Here is a 22,810-nt window from a genome sequence, read left to right as displayed (position 1 = left end):
AATTAAATAGGTCCAGGTGGTTTTCAAAGTTGGACCTGAATGCCGGCTATCATCAACTGGTGCTGGCCAAAAAAAGCAGGTACATCACCACGTTCAGTACCCATCTAGGACTCAGAAGATACAAGCACCTGAATTTTGGCATATCGCCGGGCAACAACATTTTCCAAAATACCGTCAAAGAGATCCTGGTCGGACTGACTGGCGTATTAAATGTGAGGGACGCCATCCTCATCCACTCACAGACCGCCGAAGAACACTACAAGCACCCGAGGAACATGCTGAAAAGACTTCAAGACCAAGGAGTCACTCTACAGAGAGAAAAGTGCCTGCTGTTGAGGCAAAGGATAGAATTTTTTGGGTACACCTTCACACAGGAAGAAATCCAGGTCGACCCCCGGACGTCCCTGGTCATCAAGAATGCCCCGGCGCCTCTGACAGTAACGGAAGTGCGCAGTTTCCTTGGGATGGTGACATAATGTGGCCGTTTCATTTCGGACCTCGCCACCATCGCTGAGCCCCTCTGAAATTTCACTCCCACTGACGCCATGTTGCAGTGGGGACTCGCTGAAGAAGTGGCATTCCAAGCAGACAAGAACACTCTCCTTGAAACACACAACCCTAGTGTACTTCAACCTTGCCAAGTGAACAGAGATATTGGTGGATGCCAGCCCCATTGGCCTGGGAACTGTCCTTACCCAGGAGCAAGAACCTGGTGGTGGGCTGCCCTAGCCTATGCCAGCAAGCCGCTCTCCCCGATCGAGAGGCGCTATGCCCAGATCAAAGGGAGGCCCTAGTGATCTGCTGGGCATGGCAGCATTTCCATCTGTATGTCTGTGGCCATCCATTTAAGGTCATCCCATATCACGAACCCCTTGTAGTGTAGTTCCTATCTTCCCAATAGGCTCTGCGCATTGGAATAATACCTACAGCAGTAAAGGCCTAGGCCAGACGTTAACTAGGTCTACTACTGTCGATACTAGACTTAAGTTTTGGGTTTGCCAGCGTAGCTCAGAGTTCGCTAGAAACTTTCTCAAATGTTCAGGAAAGAATTAACTCCCCTGATTAGACAAGAAGGGATTTAGTTTCTGACAACCATAGAACATGACAACTTTGCTCTCCCCTAATCAAGAGTGTATCTCCAGAGTCGTGTGAGCACAAGGCAATTATTTTACTCAGTCAGTACGTGCATTCTTAGTCTCATCAGATTGTAGAGAAAAGGAAGAGACAGGCGTGTTCAATAAAAAGGTGTTATTTATTGATCAGTCTCTTTTCTCGTACAAGAGAAATGGATCGATATTATTGCAATACTTATAGTTAAGTAAAGTGCATACATTAAAAGCAATAGTATAAAATAATACTGTAAAAACATTGATATGGTTTCTGAGCCATATGATGTTTAAAATGATTAAAATATATTTACATACACATATACATTTGACTAAACGTACTCAACTGGTGTTTCTAAATACGCCTACCCCGTGTACCTGACCTAAGTCTAATGCGTGGGCGGGAATAGAAAGTTACAGTTTAAGTTAAGTTTGTTTTTGCCAAGTGAATAACTAAAGAATTCTCTGTGAGGGGTTATTCAGTTCTGTACCTGGAAGTTAGGATGAATGAGGAATGGTATCTCTTTCTCTGCTCTCGATATTCCAGGCTGCCTGCGAGGGCTGCCCGAAAGCGCCGGTGCTGGGTCTCTCGGCAAGAGATAGCAGCGCGTCTCTCTGCGCGTCAGGAAGGCGGGGCTGCTGCCAGCGGGGTCTGCTCTGCTTCTGGGCTTCGGCAAGTATGGCTGCTCCGTCTTGTCACCACGCGTGTGTTTGCATAGGGCAAGATCGGCAATATTTATACCTTAAAGGTGCCGAGATTGACGTAAGGATGGACATAGATACGTCAATAAAGATGTCATACGACTTGCTCGTTAGCACATTCTTTTACTGAAGTTCTCTGTGAAATCAAAACAATGGCCGCACGGATTTTCCAGGTTGTCATAGGTTTGATTTGTTATGAGAACGTCGTATGCCTTATCAGGGGCTGGAGGAATGTCGCTTGTCTAATTAGATCTCAAGCGTTATGACCTAATCAGATAACACGTTCCTGTGCCGTAGTGTGACTGCGTCAGATAACGGTATCTGCATCATGGGGGCTTTTCTTGCCTCATGGGCTGACTGTTAGTTAACTTGATAGTTAGTTTAACCAGAATAGGGTCAGGAATAGGGGGATCGATTCAGAACCTATAGGAATACATGACACCCACTCCACGCTAACTATGGTCATATTTACTAATCTATGCATAGTATAACATAGTACAACATACTATAGAGTATAGTGTATACCTCACCACCCCAAAATACATAAATGCATTTTGAAATTTTCAAATATACTGAAAAATTGCAGTCATATATATTGTATGCACTTAAGCTATGAATTAAACGCTAAAGTAAACACGCATTTGTAGACATTATTGCTTATTTGGTATATGAGAAATACACATGAAATGGCTCTTAATATGGCTATACAGAAAGAAAGTTCGAGACCATTTCATCACATAATAAAATATTTGTGAACATACCATCGGGCAACTAAAGTTTATAAAGTATCTAAAAATAGAAATCTTAGTTCTCTAGGAATAGTTTCTTACTTTAAGCAGAAGATAAGTGTCCCGAAAATTTTGTAAAAAATAATTTGGGGCTGCTAAAAAATTGATGTCCGTGAACTGGTGGGAAAAATTGTTCATGTGACTTTATTTTCAAAGTTGAAGGCCGAATTCAGGGAACGCCGTGTGCGAGCTTGCTCAAAAGTCTCTATTTCTGTTCTGGAGAGAACATCATATCATTAAGGCTTTCGAAAAAACTGTCAACAGCTTCATGGGAAAGTTCCACTAAGTCGGAAATAGGTGTAACCATGCATTCGTGCGCATGATTGTCTCCATTGACATTCTGATTCGCATTGCTGACAGAAGGTCGTACCTGATTAATGCTGCTTTCATCTTGAACTTCACTACCCTTCAATCGTAGTGGTGAAGATTCCACGAATGCCGTCATCAGGATTGGCAGCCTTTGAGGGCAGCACAAAGCGTGAACCTTGGTAGGAACCAACAGTGTATCTGCATCCACTGGCGCATCCGATTGTAGCGTCAGACAGGTGTCTAACACGCATTCTTCTCCGCATAGCAGACATCTCAACACAGGTAAAACACACCTTTGCCACATTGGTCGAAATGATAGAAACCAAGTCATGTTCAGGTCTCTAAGCCGGGAGAGTCCCAGGATTTTTGATATCCGGTCCCGGTATCCAATGGCTAGGATTGTATCTTCCATTGTCGCGAGAGTTTGATCTGTGACATGGGTTGCCATAACGAAAAATAAGGACTAAGAATAGGATTCCTGCAATTAGTCCCAGGATCAAGGGAAGTCCGCCAAAAATCGAATGGACGAAATCTGGAAAAATACCCAGTATGGCTTTGAATGGTGTTAATGCCATCGAAAATACTGTCTTAAATACCTTTGAGACCCCAGTGGTATCAGAAATATTTAAGATTTCGCTCAGGATTTCCGCGAAATGTACGGGGGAATTAGTCGATAATAATGTATGTATCTCTGCAGTCGTCCTTGCGACTTGAAGATCATACGTTTCTTTTGATGACGTGAGCCTTGTAGGCGTCTGAAGAAGCACTGTTTTCATTCTGCTTAAAGTATCTATTCGAATAGAAGTAATTTTCAAACTGGGCCATGCCCTTGCCTCCCTGTCTGGAAAGGAGCTGGGGAACAAAGAACGTCCACAGCACTTGACCTTCGCAGTCGTAGTGACTAGATAAGGAGTCCCGGGCATAAGACTACAACATTTGCGGTCTACAATAAGAATGTAACTCCCATTATAGAGTCTTTGAAAGAATGGTTCTATTTCAGTTGCAGGTGCTAAGGCCACTGCCCACTTTCTAGCAAGTGTGTATTTTTTATGAATCGGGATTTGATTCGAGAAGGCAGGCATAATTACTTCTTCGCCATGAGGGCACTCCCTGACAAACTCTGGTGGCCAGTCTTTTTCAGCTAGAAGGATGTCATAGCCCTTGGAGAGGTTATCCCAAAATAGTCCCCTTATTTTCCTAGTCTTATCTCCCTCTATACGTAATGTTATCTCGTATATCTTGTGGGGTTTGCTAACTCTGGTGTCTGCAGTTTCCACTTGAAGATATTCATTCGTGTCCACTGTCTCCAGATGATTCATAAGGACTTTGCGAGCTATGCTCACTTCTGCTGCGCTGTCTAGCATTGTCTGAGCCCACTCTCCGTTTTTCAGTTGTGTCCTCAGTATTCTCGGCCTTGTTAACTACCTTGATACTGGCTACCTTCTTTTTTGGAAATTGTAATTTCTTTTTTTGTTGAGCAGGTTCCTTGTCTTTGGACTTGGCGTGCTCTTCTCTTTGTTCTGATCGTCCTCTTCTTTCCGATTTCTGCGAGGAAGTCTGAAAAGATTGAGAGGGACGTGTATCAATGTCTTGATATCTATCAGGTTTTTTAATATTATCCCTATTTCTAAGGTTATATCTTTTCCCAGAGGGGTCACTCTGGGGTGACCTGTGTCTCTGGTTCGGAGATTTCTCCCTTCGCCTAGGAGACCTTCCTCGGGACTGGAATTTCTTTTCTTTTGGATTGGATTGTTTGTTTCCATCCCAGTTCTTTTTTGGTGAATTATTATTAAAAAATATTTTTTCTGGACTTTCAGTCAGTTGCGGTTTTACTGGTATTCCACCTAAACTATCCCTACCTAGTTCTTCATAAGATTTTTCTATGATTCTGGCAATTTCAGCTGGTTGGTCTGCTATATCTGTCTCTTTTAACCTCTGGCGGATCGCCACGTTTGCTGCTTCACCTTTTATATTGGCTAGTAATATAGCCGAGACCTGCTTGAAGTCTTTCAGTAATTTCATACCAAGAGTTAAAAGCTGGTTCTGGACCGTATTCATCTTGAATTTGTTTTAGCACATCTGGTATTACCGAAATGGATGGAACACCGTGCGTTTTTGTGTAGATTGAAGCAAAGACTGTACCCCAAGTGTCACAGTCCTCTATGTGTGGTGCGATTCCCATTGGGAGACATATAGTCAGAATCCTGTGTTTTTCTAGCGGGGTGGTGTCAGGAAACACCGCCTCTATTTGGGTGATTTTCTGTGCCAACCAGAATGGTATCTGTTCCCGTTTAGCCGGAACTTTACCTAGGCAGGATTGGATGTTCTGTGGTGTGATTTTATTTGTGTTCCCCTGGTGAGGGGTCAGCTGTGGAAGTTTAATCGCTGGCTGAATTGTTGAAGTCCGCATTACATACTGGACTAATTGTCTATGAATTTTTAGTAATTGTTTTAGCTGTATTAACAGCTTTCCAGTAGACATTCCTTCGATGTCTGGGTGTGGTGTGTATCCGGCTAAGACCGGCCACGTTGCTCCTGGTCTACCTAAAGGACCGAGCCTGGTGATGTGATTATTATGTATTAGGGCGCCATCAAATAAGAGCAAATGCTCTTGGAATTTGAGTGGTACTTCCACCTCCTCGAAAGGAGTGTAAATGTCGGGTGGAACCTCTATTTTGTAATAGTGGAAGTACTTTGTTACAGCATTTGCTGCTGGAAAATGTATCCATGTATAGTATACCTCTGTCTGCCGATATTCGTGTGCCTCAATTACGAATATGACTGTGCCACCTCTAGGTGTCAGTCCATTTTCTATAAGTTTTAAGGTTATAGATTTCCTTTTGCTGACCGGAATGAGTATTATCTCCGCATCTGCATCCTTTAGTGCAGTATCTGCTGCTGCTATTTCAGCTGCTAATCTAACTGCCTCTCTTTCTTCATCACTTTCTGACATTTTACTGTCAGGATGGTTATTTTGTTTGTTTGCAGATCAGGTTTCTTATGGAACAAAGATTAGATGCACAATATTTTGGAACAGTGTATCCTTCAACGTTGACTAAACTAAGAACCTTACATAGGAGTTCCCTCCTGCGAGGTTTTGGAGGATATTACCTTTCACCCACTCCAGACGTCTTTGGAGTATTTGGGAAAAGGGGTCTGAGTGAGAAAGCACGACTGAGTTACTCTAAATGTCTTACGTTAGTTTTATCGCCCTTTCCAAACGCGTTGGGCGCCATGTAGTGTAGTTCCTATCTTCCCAATAGGCTCTGCGCATTGAAATAATACCTACAGCAGTAAAGGCCTAGGCCAGACGTTAACTAGGTCTACTACTCTCGATACTAGACTTAAGTTTTGGGTTTGACAGCGTAGCTCAGAGTTCGCTAGAAACTTTCTCGAATGTTCAGGAAAGAATTAACTCCCCTGATTAGACAAGAAGGGATTTAGTTTCTGACAACCATAGAACATGACAACTTTGCTCTCCCCTAATCAAGAGTGTATCTCCAGAGTCGTGTGAGCACAAGGCAATTATTTTACTCAGTCAGTACGTGCATTCTTAGTCTCATCAGATTGTAGAGAAAAGGAAGAGACGGGCGTGTTCAATAAAAAGGTGTTATTTATTGATCAGTCTCTTTTCTCGTACAAGAGAAATGGATCGATATTATTGCAATACTTATAGTTAAGTAAAGTGCATACATTAAAAGCAATAGTATAAAATAATACTGTAAAAACATTGATATGGTTTCTGAGCCATATGATGTTTAAAATGATTAAAATATATTTACATACACATATACATTTGACTAAACGTACTCAACTGGTGTTTCTAAATACGCCTACCCCGTGTACCTGACCTAAGTCTAATGCGTGGGCGGGAATAGAAAGTTACAGTTTAAGTTAAGTTTGTTTTTGCCAAGTGAAGAACTAAAGAATTCTCTGTGAGGGGTTATTCAGTTCTGTACCTGGAAGTTAGGATGAATGAGGAATGGTATCTCTTTCTCTGCTCTCGATATTCCAGGCTGCCTGCGAGGGCTGCCCGAAAGCGCCGGTGCTGGGTCTCTCGGCAAGAGATAGCAGCGCGTCTCTCTGCGCGTCAGGAAGGCGGGGCTGCTGCCAGCGGGGTCTGCTCTGCTTCTGGGCTTCGGCAAGTATGGCTGCTCCGTCTTGTCACCACGCGTGTGTTTGCATAGGGCAAGATCGGCAATATTTATACCTTAAAGGTGCCGAGATTGACGTAAGGATGGACATAGATACGTCAATAAAGATGTCATACGACTTGCTAGTTAGCACATTCTTTTACTGAAGTTCTCTGTGAAATCAAAACAATGGCCGCACGGATTTTCCAGGTTGTCATAGGTTTGATTTGTTATGAGAACGTCGTATGCCTTATCAGGGGCTGGAGGAATGTCGCTTGTCTAATTAGATCTCAAGCGTTATGACCTAATCAGATAACACGTTCCTGTGCCGTAGTGTGACTGCGTCAGATAACGGTATCTGCATCATGGGGGCTTTTCTTGCCTCATGGGCTGACTGTTAGTTAACTTGATAGTTAGTTTAACCAGAATAGGGTCAGGAATAGGGGGATCGATTCAGAACCTATAGGAATACATGACACCCTAGTGCCTCTGTTCAGGGGCTCTGCACACCACCAACCACCAAGGATCGAAAGGTGGGCCATTGGACTCCAACTATACGAGATGGAGGTAGCTTATCAACCCGGGGCCAAGAACCCTGTTGATTTCCTCACCCGACACCCACACCCCCACAAAGACAGTAGAGATTAACCTGACTCAGAATCCGTGGAGGCACATCTGGACATGATCTCAGCGCTCACGTGCCCTCGGGCACTGACACTCAAAGAGATAGCAGTTGCCGCAGAGGCGGACCCAGTCATCGCCAAGGTCCAGGCAGCCATCCAAGGGGGCCACTGGCGTCAGTTCCTACAGTCTGCCAATTTGTGACCCGGTCTGGAAAAAGAGAGCCTCACGCACATGTGGAGGGTCCGAGATGAGCTGAGCATCACCCAAACAGGTATTTTATTGAGAGGGCCACAAATTGTTATCCCCGCCTCCCTCCAGCTGCGAGCGACAGAGCTAGCCTGTGGTGGGCACCAGGGAGTAGAGAAGATGTAAGCACGCATGCCGCAGAAAGTCTGGTTTCCCGGAATGGATGCCCGTGTTGTCGAGACAGTTAGGAAATGTCCCTCCTCCCAAGTGACAAGTGCCCCGAAAGGACCGCGCTCATCCACACCAAGGTTCAAGGGAAAGGCCCCTGGGAAAAGATCAGCATGGATTTCGGGAGTTTGCCTGATGGCAGAGCCACCTTAGCCATAATTGACAGCTTCTCCAAGTACCCTCTGGTGGAAGTCGTCAACTCACCAGCATTCTCATACGTGGGCTCAGTGTTGGACAAGATCTTCGCCATGTTCAGATGCCCCGAGAAAATTAGAAGCGACAGCGGGCACCCGTTCCAAGGGCACAAATTCCACGAGTTCCTACACCACCACAGTATCCAGCACAGGCATATCCCTCCACAGTGGCTGCAAGCAAACAGCGAAATTGAAAGGTTTATGAGAACCATAAATAAAGCTCTCTGCATCACCATAGCTGAACACGTCGACCCTGAGATTCATCCAGGAATACGGGGTCTCTTCAGGTTCTCCCTTTTACCCGTTACCTCATAGATACTGGAAACTGTTCCATGAGGAGCTTTCCCCCCCCCCCTTCATGCCATTTGTTGTCAGTCCCTCAGTACTGCTTGGGTTCCGGACTGTTGGAAGTTGGCCGTGGTATCGCCGCTTTTGAAGAAGGATACATTGGATCCTACTTGCTCAGCGAACTACAGGCCTATTTCACTGCTTCCTTTCCCAATTAAGATCTTGGAGAAGCTGGCCACTAAACATCTGTCCAGCTCTATAGAGACTAACATCTGCCTGGACGTGGCTTAGTTTGGCTTTAGGCTGGCCCACGGTACTGAGTCTGCATTGGTGACCGCTTTGGATGACCTTCGTTCGCGTGTCGACCTCGGCCGAGCAGCCTTTTTAGTGCTGCTCAACATGTCGGCCGCTTTCGACACGGTCAGCCATGCCATTCTGGTCAGGAGACTGGAGGAAGTTGGGGTGTCTGGCCTGGCCCTGGACTGGTTGGTCTCTTATCTTGGTAACAGACACCAAGTGGTAGCCTTGCCGCCCTACCTACCGATCTGACATCCAAAAGGTGGGGCAGGGCGTACCCCAGGGGTCGGCCATCAGCCCTATTTTATTTAATCTATACCTCCGTCCCCTGGTCAGGCTGATTAAATCCTTTGGCATTGCGGTCATCAATTATGCCAATGACACGCAACTTATCTTCTCTTTTGAGGGTAGGGATGCTGTGTCACAGGAAACTTTCCATCGCTGCATGACAGCTACCGCGGATTGGCTGAGTCTAAACTCCCTGCAATTCAACAGCTCTAAAACTGAGGTACTGCACTGCTCGTTGGATCGCATCCCCCGACCTCTGCCACCGGATTTTTGGCCTTCTTCCTCCCAGGGCTCTGGGTTGGCGGCAGACTCAGTTTGTAATCTGGGTGTGATGTTCGAATCCAATTTACAGTTAGACACGTTTGTTAACAAAACTGTGGCTACGTGTATGATGCTGCTCCGCACATTGCGAAAGATTCTATCTTTGCTCCCAGTTCACGCCCGACCAGAGGTAGTGGGTAGTATCATCTTAAGCAGGCTTGATTACTGCAATGCGCTACTTCTGGGAGCGCCAGCCACCCTAGTGGGTAAATTGCAGCGAATACAGAACATGGCTGCTAAGCTGGCCCTTTCTAGACGGCGTTCTGATTCCTCTTCTTTGGCGCTCATGGACCTTCACTGGCTGCCAATCGTCCAGCGCATTGATTTTAAAGCATTATGTCTAGTATTTAGGGCCCTTCATGGCCAGGGGCCGTCTCCGCTGCAGGCGATGTTTTCCTGGTATACACCTTCCAGATCTCTTCACTCTTCGTCAGCCTGTCTGGTGGTAATCCCTAAAATTGTGAGGACTCGGATGGGCGGACGCTCTTTTAGATTCACCGCAGCTAAACTGTGGAACTCTCTACCCCTGCCTTTGAGAAACAAGGGGGACCTCTCCTCCTTGAAAAAAGGATTAAAAACATACCTCTTCCCTAGGACAGTGTAAAGATTGTGGCAGTGTAACATCGCGTATGGTTGGTTAAAGTCAAAAGCGCCAGGATACCCTTTGGGTGACAGTTTCTGCGCTATACAAATATGCCATACAATACAATACAATACCGGACCACCCCTCAAAGTTCCACACGTCTAGCACCTTGGGTATTAATGTTCAATGGATCCTGCCATGATGGCCTCCCTATTGCCCCAGGGTGGTTACCCCCTCCGTTTGATGAGGAAGGCGCCTTTAGGAGGAGGGAGAAGCACAACCTAAAGCCAGTCAGACAAGGAGGGCCGTGTACCACCAGCTCCAGGAAGGAGACACCGTAATTCTAAGAGACCGGAGGCCTGGCAGGAAGTTTCGGACTTGCTAGGAACAAGGATACTTGACTATAATTGACATAAAAGAAACCATGGTGACGGCTGAGAAAGAAGGTGAGACTGTAACCCGCAACATCTCGTGGTTCAAGACAGTCCTGACACCATTGCCGAACCAGCTGTTGATCGCGGGGAGTGAGAAGCCAGCGAAATGTAGACTAAGGGAGCCGAGGGCAGCGACCCATGGCAAGTCTCACCGCCCAGAGTGCCAGAAGCGGCCCAAGGTACCTAGGAGGTGCTGCCCGTGCCCAGTGGCGACACCTCGACCTAGCCGTGGCAGTCAAAGATATGCTCTGAGAGACAATCCACAGCCAGGCACCAGGCTCAGGGACTTCGCTCGCCAAGTAAGTGCGCTGAGAGACACTTGGGAAGCAGTCAAGGACAGAGTTGAGATGGGATGTGATGAGTCAACGTGCTAGATGCACACACGGAAATGCATGGGCCCCCCGCTCACGCCGATGGCGGAGCTCGGATCTAAATAAAAATGGGCAGAGCTGGAGAGGCAGTCGGCTAGCAACCATGAAGCGTGTGTGTGTATCCTCATTGCTATTGTGCACACCCACACTGCGCTAGCGTGTAATCAGATCTCGGCAGGGGATCTTAACACTGAACACACTGAAGCCAGATGCATCTTTGTGGAAAATTCAGTAGGGGAGGCTGAACAAGTGAAAGGCAGTGCCCTAATGATGTAATTGACTGAACTCCTGCTAAGAAGCTGGTTCAGAAGCATGACTTTGTGACCCTCATATAAGAGGCCCATTTTTTTTCCAGTTCCTGCGCTAAAACATGATTGCACAGGAATTGGACTTGCGAGATTAGTGGTAATTAGTGTATACCCCGCAATTTTGCAGAGGTGAATTATGGCAAGTCAAACCAGAGGAAGTTTACTTGAAGAAAAGGCCTGGTAAACACAGTACATGAGGATTTTGGTGCGGAAAGCGCCATATTCAGTCTGATACATGCAGATCCACTGGATATTTGATTTTTATCAGGCCCAGTAAATAACTCATCCCTCTAGACCTCTCAAAATAAGGCCCTAATTGTTGCGCTGTGACACAGTGGCAACCCAGCGCTCACTTGCGTGTGATCTGTTTTCGAGGTATACTCTCCAGTGTAAATTTCTACTCAAAGATAAGCAATGTAAAACGTGTAGTTTCCTAGTAATTGCACACCTTACTCTTAGATATATCACAAGATTCCACTTGGTCATTGTCTGTAGCTGGGTTAATTTGGCATTAGAATGCCATGCAAGCCAGGCCATGCTATTTCAATATTAGTGGCTCTGCATCAACATTTCAGTGCAGAAACATTTTGCACCAGAAAAGCCGATTGCCATTGCTCTTTATACCCCTTAGAATTGCACGAGCACCTTTGCTTAATAATAGTAACTGTAGGTCATAGCTGCAGTTATTTGCATGAAAAACTTAACCCCAATCCATATAGTCTCTAAACGAGTACTTAGAACATCGGATTGCTTTTAATTATGCTTAAATTTCGAAATCAAAGCTTGTTTTAAGGAAGGATGCGATAGATTCTGTACATGAAGTCAAACTAAATGTTGTACCTTTGTTGCACCTGTTTGGAAACTGACCACTTCCATTTTTTTGTAATAGGAAAACAGTACAGCCTATGTACTATATAATGATGCCAGTCCAAACTCAAGAAATTACAGTACAAAACCAGGACATACCAAAGGTAAAGGCTTTCACATCGCTTGGCGTGTTTATTTACTTTGTTTCGTTGCAAAGAAAGTAGAGAATGTTAATTATTTCACCTCGTGTTGCATTGTATAAATATCCAAGTTAAGCAGGTTTTGCATAATGTTCTTCACATTTCAATAACATTGTATTTTTTATGAGGATGTATGTACCTGATGGTGAGTGAAGCAGACTGTTTTAAATCCAGAAAGTGTGAATAAAGTATACTGTGATAAATATTAAAACCCCCATGATTTGGTATATGAGCACAAGGGTGCAGCAGCAGTAGCGCTAACTAGATTTAACTGTTGAGTCAGCAGCACAAGGGTGCATTTGAATAAACTTTTATTGAAGCCCTGATGAGTCATCAGCACGTGTACAGTCCTACAAGCTGGTACTGGATGTCACTTTGGTTTTTCAACTTTGTCTTAATCATCAAAAAGAATATGTTTCATTATCAAATACTTTACTCAATGGCAATGCTTGTGGTTTATGTAAATTATATTAAACCCGAACGAAATTGTAAGCATATCTATATTCTTTTGCGCCATCCCAATTATTTTACAAGCAAAAAGGTTCATCTTTAGCTGCTTTTTCATTTTTGTGCAAGAGCATGGTACCTAAAGTGTCCCCTAATACTGAAGCGGGCCTTAATTCTCCAATGTGTATAGTTAAAATGATGTTTCAGAAGGGGAAGTGATAGAGCAAAATAAAGAAATATGAACAATGGTTTAGTGGCCTGTGACCAGAAAATATCTGCCAGGCTCAGAATTCTCTGTAGTTTTGTGAAGATAACTAAAGAGAGAAAGAGGTACGTGCTCCAAAACAGTGCGGGCAAACATTGGAGAGAACTTTTGCAGATGGCTTTCTAACAAAATACGGAGGGGCCTATTTATGAAAAAGTCTCGCGGTGCAGAGCAGCAAGTCACCCTGCTGAGCTTGTCTGGGTGACAGGGAAAGGGCAGGAATTCACTGTATTTAAGGCAATACGGCTCATTCCTGCCTTTTCATCTGCGCTGGCACCCTTTTTGCAGTCTAGCTCCAATGCAGGCACCCTTGCATGGTGCAAGGGTGCCAGCATTGCGCGCAGAATATTTTTTGTGCAATCCTGGGAGGCACATTCCTTTTTAGGTTTCGCCTCACCAAAAGCTGCGCAGCAGACTTTCGCGCAGGGCGAAAACTTTTGTTTTCAGTATGTGGGCTTGTCCCGCCTCTGTTTTCCATTGGCTAGCTCCATAAATGGAGGCTAGCCATTGGAAAACAGAGGCGTCCGTCATTCTGTGAGGCGACTCGTGGGCGTTCCTGAGATTTTTCTCATCCAGCCCCTTTTAGGACGTCAGTGCGGCGGTGGGCCGGGTTTATTTTTTTGGTCGTCCATGTTTCTTTTGGTCATTCCGCGGCCGACCGCCGCCGGAGGAAGTCCAGGTCCAGGTGAGTGCTTTTGATTGTGGCCGTTCCCGCCACCCCCCGCTGTCCGTGTGCCCGTTCCCGCACCCCCCTCCCGCTGTCCGTGCCTTTCCCGCCCTCCCTCCCGCTGTCCGTGCCTTTCCCACCCCCTCCCGCTGTCCGTGCCTTTCCCGCCCCCCCTGCTGTCCGCACCTTTCCTGCACCCCCCTCCCGCTGTCCGTGCCTTTCCCGCCCCCCTCCCGCTGGCCGTGCCTTTCCTGCACCCCCCTCCCGCTGTCCGTGCCTTTCCTGCACCCCCCTCCCGCTGTCCGTGCCTTTCCTGCACCCCCCTCCCGCTGTCCGTGCCTTTCCTGCACCCCCCTCCCGCTGTCCGTGCCTTTCCCGCCCCCCTCCCGCTGTCCGTGCCTTTCCCGCCCCCCACCCGCTGTCCATGCCTGTTAGCTGTTCGGCAAATGCTATTAACTTGAAATGGCCCAGTAGCAGTGTGCTATAACATGATCTGTGTACAGGCGCATTGGCTAATCCCTTGCTGTTGTCCCAGCCCTTCCATTATATACGTTGCATTAATATGGGTTCTCCCAAAAAGTTCTTAGCCAACAGGATCTTTTGTTTTGCCACATTCACTAATTCTGCGTAGTGTTAAAACAAGTTCTTTTAATCTACGCGTTCTTTTGAAACTGTTGGATTTTCAATAAATGGTTTAAAAATGAAATGGGCCAGTGTAGTGTGCTTGCTGTGCAATTGACACTGTCCCAGCCCTTCCAGTATATACGTTGTGTTAAAGTGGGTGTCGATACATTTTCTCAAGCGGGCTTGCAGTACTATTGAGAGGGTCTCAGCCCTTTCAGTGTTTCAAATGCTATAATAATGGATTTCTAAATTTTACAATAAGGCACTATATTTTTCGCCTTTTACTGTGCCAAAAATTGAACGTTAAAGATAACGTGCCTGCCACTGTGTGTGCGTGTTTGGCTTGTGCACAAAAAGTTATTAGGCAACAGGATCTGTGTTTGTACACATTCACTAATCCCATGAACTGTTTTTAATCTACACGTTCTTCTGATACTGTTAGCTTTTTGACAAATTTGATATAACTGAAATGGGCCAGTGCCAATGTGCTGCATGTAAAGCACAACTTGCTGTGCCATTGACACCGTCCCAGCCCTTCCAGTATGTATGTCACAAAATGGGTTCTCTAATTTGCCTCAAAAAAGATTTTTATGTTATGTTTAAAAGGGTGCTTTATTGTTTTTTCTTTTTTAGTTATGTTTGATTATATGGTGTGTTCGTGTTTGGTTAACGCACAAAACTTGCTTAGGCAACAGCATCGGAGTTTTGCCACATTCACTAATCTAGTGTAGCGTTATACACATAGTTTTGATACTGTTAGCTTTTCTGCAAATGTTCTAAATTTGAAATGTACCAGTGTGCTGCACGTAAAACACTACTTGCTGTGCCATTGCCACTGTTCCAGCCCTTCTAGTATATGAATAACATTAATGTGGGTTTTCTAAATGTTATCAAGCGGGAATTGCAGTACCAGTGACACGGTCCCAGCACGTCCTCTTTTCACTTTCATTCTTAGCCACTGCATCCACGCTCTACCGCTTTATGGCCTTCCTTCCATCAGGTATTCCTTCCTTAGAACCGGGGGGTCGAGCTAGTGAGAGAAGTGCTGCTGCTGCTTTTGTTCCTGGAGGCCGATTATTGCAGCAATGCTTCAAAAACTGCCCCCAGTAACAAAAACTGTCCCCACCGCACAAAAACCGCCCCCACCCTTCCGACATACCAGGAAAAGGCTCCCTGCCGCTACGGCCAGTCCGGCACTTACTCCATAACACATGTAAAGGGATGCCATGAGGTGTGCCACATTTTTCTCTCCTTAGTGCTGTGGAATCCAGCCTCCAAGGCGCACGCTGACACTGGGCCGTGCCTCACCTGCTACCCGCCCTTCCTCCCAGGGCCAGTCATCCTTCACCGCTGTGCACCATTCACTGGCTTCCGCTACCTGTAACAGCCTGCTCTGAAGCATCGTCTGACTGGCTCATCCTTACCACTCCTAGTGCCCCTTTGTCACTGTTACAGTTTGTAGAAAAGCTGCGCTGCCCCCACTGATTTGGCCTGATAGAGCGCAGGCTCACCTGCTCGGGATTTTACCATACTCACCTGGGCCCATAAACACATACTGCTAATGGCAATGTAAATGACAATGCCATTTATTTATCTGTTTTCAAAACGAATACATAAATACAAATTTTGTCATTTACAATGCCAATAGCTCTAACTTTTCCAAAGGCGAAACCATTGCATTGTAAATGCTTGTTTTCTGTGTGCTGCAGATTGCAGTGCACATAGAACAAGCATTTACAATGCAATGGTCTCGGCATCATTAAAGGTAGAGCTATTGGCATTGCTCATGACATTTTTTTTTTCTTTAAATCATAAATAAATGGCATTGTCATTTGCATTGTCAATACACACCACTCTGCACTCAACAGCACACACCACTCTGCACTCAACAGCACACACCACTCTGCACTCAACAGCACACACCACTCTGCACTCAACAGCACACACCACTCTGCACTCAACAGCACACACCACTCTGCACTCAACAGCACTCTGCACTCAACACTCTGCACTCAACAGCACTCAACACTCTGCACTCAACAGCACTCAACACTCTGCACTCAACAGCACACACCACTCTGCACTCAACAGCACACACCACTCTGCACTCACCACTCTGCACTCACCACTCTGCACTCACCACTCTGCACTCACCACTCTGCACTCACCACTCTGCACTCACTACTCTGCATTCACTACTCTGCACTCACTACTCTGCACTCACTACTCTGCACTCACTACTCTGCACTCACTACTCACTACTCTGCACTCACTACTCACTACTCACTACTCTGCACTCACTACTCACTACTCACTACTCACTACTCACTACTCACTACTCTGCACTCACTACTCTGCACTCACTACTCACTACTCTGCACTCACTACTCTGCACTCACTACTCACTACTCTGCACTCACTACTCTGCACTCACTACTCTGCACTCACTACTCTGCACTCACTACTCTGCACTCACTACTCTGCACTCACTACTCACTACTCACTACTCTGCACTCACTACTCACTACTCTGCACTCACTACTCACTACTCTGCTCTCACTACTCTGCACTCACTACTCACTACTCTGCACTCACTACTCACTACTCTGCACTCACTACTCTGCACTCACTACTCTGCACTCACTACTCTGCACTCACTACTCTGCACTCACTACTCTGCACTCACTACTCACTACTCTGCTCTCACTACTCTGCACTCACTACTCACTACTCTGCACTCACTACTCACTACTCTGCACTCACTACTCACTACTCTACACTCACTACTCACTACTCTGCACTCACTACTCTACACTCACTACTCACTACTCTGCACTCACTACTCTGCCCTCACTACTCACTACTCTGCACTCACTACTCACTACTCTGCACTCACTACTCTGCACTCACTACTCTGCACTCACTACTCTGCACTCACTACTCACTACTCACTACTCTGCACTCACTACTCTGCACTCACTACTCACTACTCTGCTCTCACTACTCTGCACTCACTACTCACTACTCACTACTCTGCACTCACTACTCTGCACTCACTACTGACTACTGACTACTCTGCACTCACTACTCTGCACTCACTACTCACTACTCTTCTCTCACTACTCTGCACTCACTACTCACTACTCTGCACTCACTACTCACTACTCTGCACTCACTACTCACTACTCTGCACTCACTACTCACTACTCTGCACTCACTACTCACTACTTTGCACTCACTATTCTGCACTCACTACTCTGCACTCACTACTCTGCACTCACTACTCACTACTCTGCACTCACTACTCACTACTCTGCACTCACTACTCACTACTCTGCACTCACTACTCTGCACTCACTACTCACTACTCTGCACTCACTACTCTGCACTCACTACTCACTACTCTGCACTCACTACTCTGCACTCACTACTCTGCACTCACTACTCTGCACTCACTACTCTGCACTCACTACTCTGCACTCACTACTCACTACTCTGCACTCACTACTCACTACTCTGCACTCACCACTCACTACTCTGCACTCACCATTCACTACTCTGCACTCACCACTCACTACTCACTACTCTGCACTCACTACTCACTACTCTGCACTCACTACTCACTATTCTGCACTCACTACTCACTACTCTGCACTCACTACTCACTACTCTGCACTCACTACTCACTACTCTGCACTCACTACTCTGCACTCACTACTCACTACTCTGCACTCACTACTCACTACTCTGCACTCACTACTCACTACTCTGCACTCACTACTCACTACTCTGCACTCACTACTCTGCACTCACTACTCACTACTCTGCACTCACTACTCACTACTCTGCACTCACTACTCTGCACTCACTACTCACTACTCACTACTCTGAACTCACTACTCTGCACTCACTACTCACTACTCTGCACTCACTACTCTGCACTCACTACTCTGCACTCACTACTCTGCACTCACTACTCTGCACTCACTACTCTGCACTCACTACTTACTACTCACTACTCACTACTCTGCACTCACTACTCACTACTCACTACTCTGCACTCACTACTCACTACTCTGATCTCACTAATCTGCACTCAATACTCACTACTCTGCACTCACTACTCTGCACTCACTACTCACTACTCTGCACTCACTACTCTGCACTCACTACTCTGCACTCACTACTCTGCACTCACTACTCTGCACTCACTACTCACTACTCTGCTCTCACTACTCTGCACTCACTACTCACTACTCTGCACTCACTACTCACTACTCTACACTCACTACTCACTACTCTGCACTCACTACTCTACACTCACTACTCACTACTCTGCACTCACTACTTTGCCCTCACTACTCACTACTCTGCACTCACTACTCACTACTCTGCACTCACTACTCTGCACTCACTACTCTGCACTCACTACTCTGCACTCACTACTCACTACTCACTACTCACTACTCTGCACTCACTACTCTGCACTCACTACTCACTACTCTGCTCTCACTACTCTGCACTCACTACTCACTACTCTGCACTCCGTACTCTGCTCTCACTACTCACTACTCACTACTCTGCACTCACTACTCTGCACTCACTACTCTGCACTCACTACTCACTACTCTGCTCTCACTACTCTGCACTCACTACTCACTACTCTGCACTCACTACTCACTACTCTGCACTCACTACTCACTACTCTGCACTCACTACTCACTACTCTGCACTCACTACTCACTACTCTGCACTCACTACTCACTACTCTGCACTCACTACTCTGCACTCACTACTCTGCACTCACTACTCTGCACTCACTACTCACTACTCTGCACTCACTACTCACTACTCTGAACTCACTACTCTGCACTCACTACTCACTACTCTGCACTCACTACTCTGCACTCACTACTCACTACTCTGCACTCACTACTCTGCACTCACTACTCTGCACTCACTACTCTGCACTCACTACTCTGCACTCACTACTCACTTCTCTGCACTCACTACTCACTACTCTGCACTCACCACTCACTACTCTGCACTCACCACTCACTACTCTGCACTCACCACTCACTACTCTGCACTCACTACTCTGCACTCACTACTCACTACTCTGCACTCACTACTCACTACTCCGCACTCACTACTCACTATTCTGCACTCACTACTCACTACTCTGCACTCACTACTCACTACTCTGCACTCACTACTCACTACTCTGCACTCACTACTCTGCACTCACTACTCACTACTCTGCACTCACTACTCTGCACTCACTACTCACTACTCTGCACTCACTACTCTGCACTCACTACTCACTACTCTGCACTCACTACTCACTACTCTGCACTCACTACTCTGCACTCACTACTCTGCACTCACTACTCCCTACTCTGCACTCACTACTCTGCACTCACTACTCTGCACTCACTACTCTGCACTCACTACTCACTACTCTGCACTCACTACTCACTACTCTGCCCTCACCACTCACTACTCTGCACTTACCACTCACTACTCTGCATTCACCACTCACTACTCTGCACTCACCACTCACTACTCACTACTTTGCACTCACTACTCTGCACTCACTACTCACTACTCTGCACTCACTACTCTGCACTCACTACTCTGCACTCACTACTCACTACTCTGCACTCACTACTCTGCACTCACTACTCTGCACTCACTACTCACCACTCACTACTCACTACTCTGCACTCACTACTCTGCACTCACTACTCTGCACTCACTGCTCTGCACTCACTACTCTGCACTCACTACTCTGCACTCACTACTCTGCACTCACTACTCTGCACTCACTACTCACTGCTCTGCACTCACTACTCACTACTCTGCACTCACTACTCTGCACTCACTACTCTGCACTCACTATTTTGCACTCACTACTCTGCACTCACTACTCTGCACTCACTACTCTGCACTCACTACTCACTACTCTGCACTCACTACTCACTACTCTGCACTCACTACTCACTACTCTGCACTCACTACTCTGCACTCACTACTCTGCACTCACTACTCTGCACTCACTACTCACTACTCACTACTCTGCACTCACTACTCACTACTCTGCACTCACTACTCTGCACTCACTACTCTGCACTCACTACTCACTACTCACTACTCACTACTCTGCACTCACTCTTCACTACTCACTACTCACTACTCACTACTCTGCACTCACTACTCACTACTCACTACTCACTACTCACTACTCTGCACTCACTACTCACTACTCACTACTCTGCACTCACTACTCACTACTCTGCACTCACTACTCACTACTCTGCACTCACTACTCTGCACTCACTACTCTGCACTCACTACTCTGCACTCACTACTCTGCACACTCACTACTCTGCACACTCACTACTCTGCACACTCACTACTCTGCACACTCACTACTCTGCACTCACTACTCTGCACTCACTACTCTGCACTCACTACTCTGCACTCACTACTCACTACTCTGCACTCACTACTCACTACTCTGCACTCACTACTCACTACTCTGCACTCACTACTCTGCACTCACTACTCACTACTCTGCACTCACTACTCACTACTCTGCACTCACTACTTTGCACTCACTACTCTGCACTCACTACTCCGCACTCACTACACACTACTCTGCACTCACTACTCACTACTCTGCACTCACTACTCACTACTCTGCACTCACTACTCACTACTCTGCACTCACTACTCTGCACTCACTACTCACTACTCTGCACTCACTACTCACTACTCACTACTCTGCACTCACTACTTTGCACTCACTACTCACTACTCACTACTCTGCACTCACTACTCTGCACTCACTACTCACTACTCTGCACTCATTACTCACTACTCTGCACTCACCACTCACTACTCTGCACTCACTACTCACTACTCTGCACTCACCACTCACTACTCTGCACTCACTACTCTGCACTCACTACTCACTACTCACTACTCTGCACTCACTACTCACTACTCACTACTCTGCACTCACTAGTCACTACTCTGCATACTCACTACTCTGCACTCACTACTCTGCACTCACTACTCACTACTCTGCATACTCACTACTCTGCAATCACTACTCACTACTCACTACTCTGCACTCACTACTCACTACTCTGCATACTCACTACTCTGCACTCACTACTCACTACTCACTACTCTGCACTCACTACTCTGCACTCACTACTCACTACTCTGCACTCACTACTCTGCACTCACCACTCACTACTCTGCACTCACTACTCTGCACTCACTACTCTGCACTCACTACTCACTACTCTGAACTCACCACTCACTACTCTGCACTCACTACTCTGCACTCACTACTTACTACTCTGCACTCACTACTCACTACTCTGCACTCACTACTCACTACTCTGCACTCACTACTCTGCACTCACTACTCTGCACTCACTACTCACTACTCTGCACTCACTACTCTGCACGCACTACTCTGCACTCACTACTCTGCACTCACTACTCACTACTCTGCACTCACTACTCTGCACTCACTACTCACTACTCTGCACTCACTACTCACTACTCTGCACTCACTACTCTGCACTCACTACTCACTACTCTGCACTCACTACTCACTACTCTGCACTCACTACTCACTACTCTGCACTCACTACTCTGCACTCACTACTCTGCACACTCACTACTCTGCACACTCACTACTCTGCACACTCACTACTCTGCACACTCACTACTCTGCACTCACTACTCTGCACTCACTACTCTGCACTCACTACTCGGCACTCACTACTCTGCACTCACTACTCTGCACTCACTACTCACTACTCCGCACTCACTCCTCTGCACTCACTACTCTGCACTCACTACTCACTACTCTGCACTCACTACTCTGCACTCACTACTCTGCACTCACTACTCTGCACTCACTACTCTGCACTCACTACTCACTACTCACTACTCTGCACTCACTACTCTGCACTCACTACTCACTACTCTGCACTCACTACTCTGCACTCACTACTCTGCACTCACTACTCTGCACTCACTACTCTGCACTCACTACTCACTACTCTGCACTCACTACTCACTACTCTGCACTCACTACTCTGCACTCACTACTCACTACTCTGCACTCACTACTCTGCACTCACTACTCACTACTCTGCACTCACTACTCTGCACTCACTACTCTGCACTCACTACTCACTACTCTGCACTCACTACTCTGCACTCACTACTCACTACTCTGCACTTACTACTCTGAACACTCACTACTCTGCACTCACTACTCTGCACTCACTACTCTGCACTCACTACTCTGCACTCACTACTCTGCACTCACTACTCACTACTCTGCACTCACTACTCTGCACTCACTACTCACTACTCTGCACTCACTACTCTGCACACTCACTACTCTGCACTCACTACTCTGCACTCACTACTCTGCACTCACTACTCTGCACTCACTACTCTGCACTCACTACTCACTACTCTGCACTCACTACTCACTACTCTGCACTCACTACTCTGCACTCACTACTCACTACTCTGCACTCACTACTCTGCACTCACTACTCTGCACTCACTACTCACTACTCTGCACTCACTACTCTGCACTCA

The 22,810-nt window shown here is 46.5% G+C and overlaps 1 protein-coding gene across 1 annotated transcript in view; it reads left to right on the top strand.

Moving 5' to 3' along the window:
• DNASE2B (deoxyribonuclease 2 beta) overlaps positions 1-22,810 on the top strand; it is a 257,300-nt gene that overhangs the window by 79,403 nt on the left and 155,087 nt on the right. Inside the window, exon 3 of the mRNA XM_078659262.1 lies at positions 12,050-12,131. Within this exon, the coding sequence (XP_078515388.1) occupies positions 12,050-12,131 (82 nt within the window). The remainder of the gene's footprint in view (positions 1-12,049; positions 12,132-22,810) is intronic.

Source organism: Lissotriton helveticus, chromosome 1_1 (genome assembly GCF_964261635.1).
Source record: "Lissotriton helveticus chromosome 1_1, aLisHel1.1, whole genome shotgun sequence".
NCBI lineage: Eukaryota > Metazoa > Chordata > Amphibia > Caudata > Salamandridae > Lissotriton > Lissotriton helveticus.
Note: the sequence above shows the minus strand (reverse complement) of the source record. Positions and strands in the feature narration are given on the sequence as shown.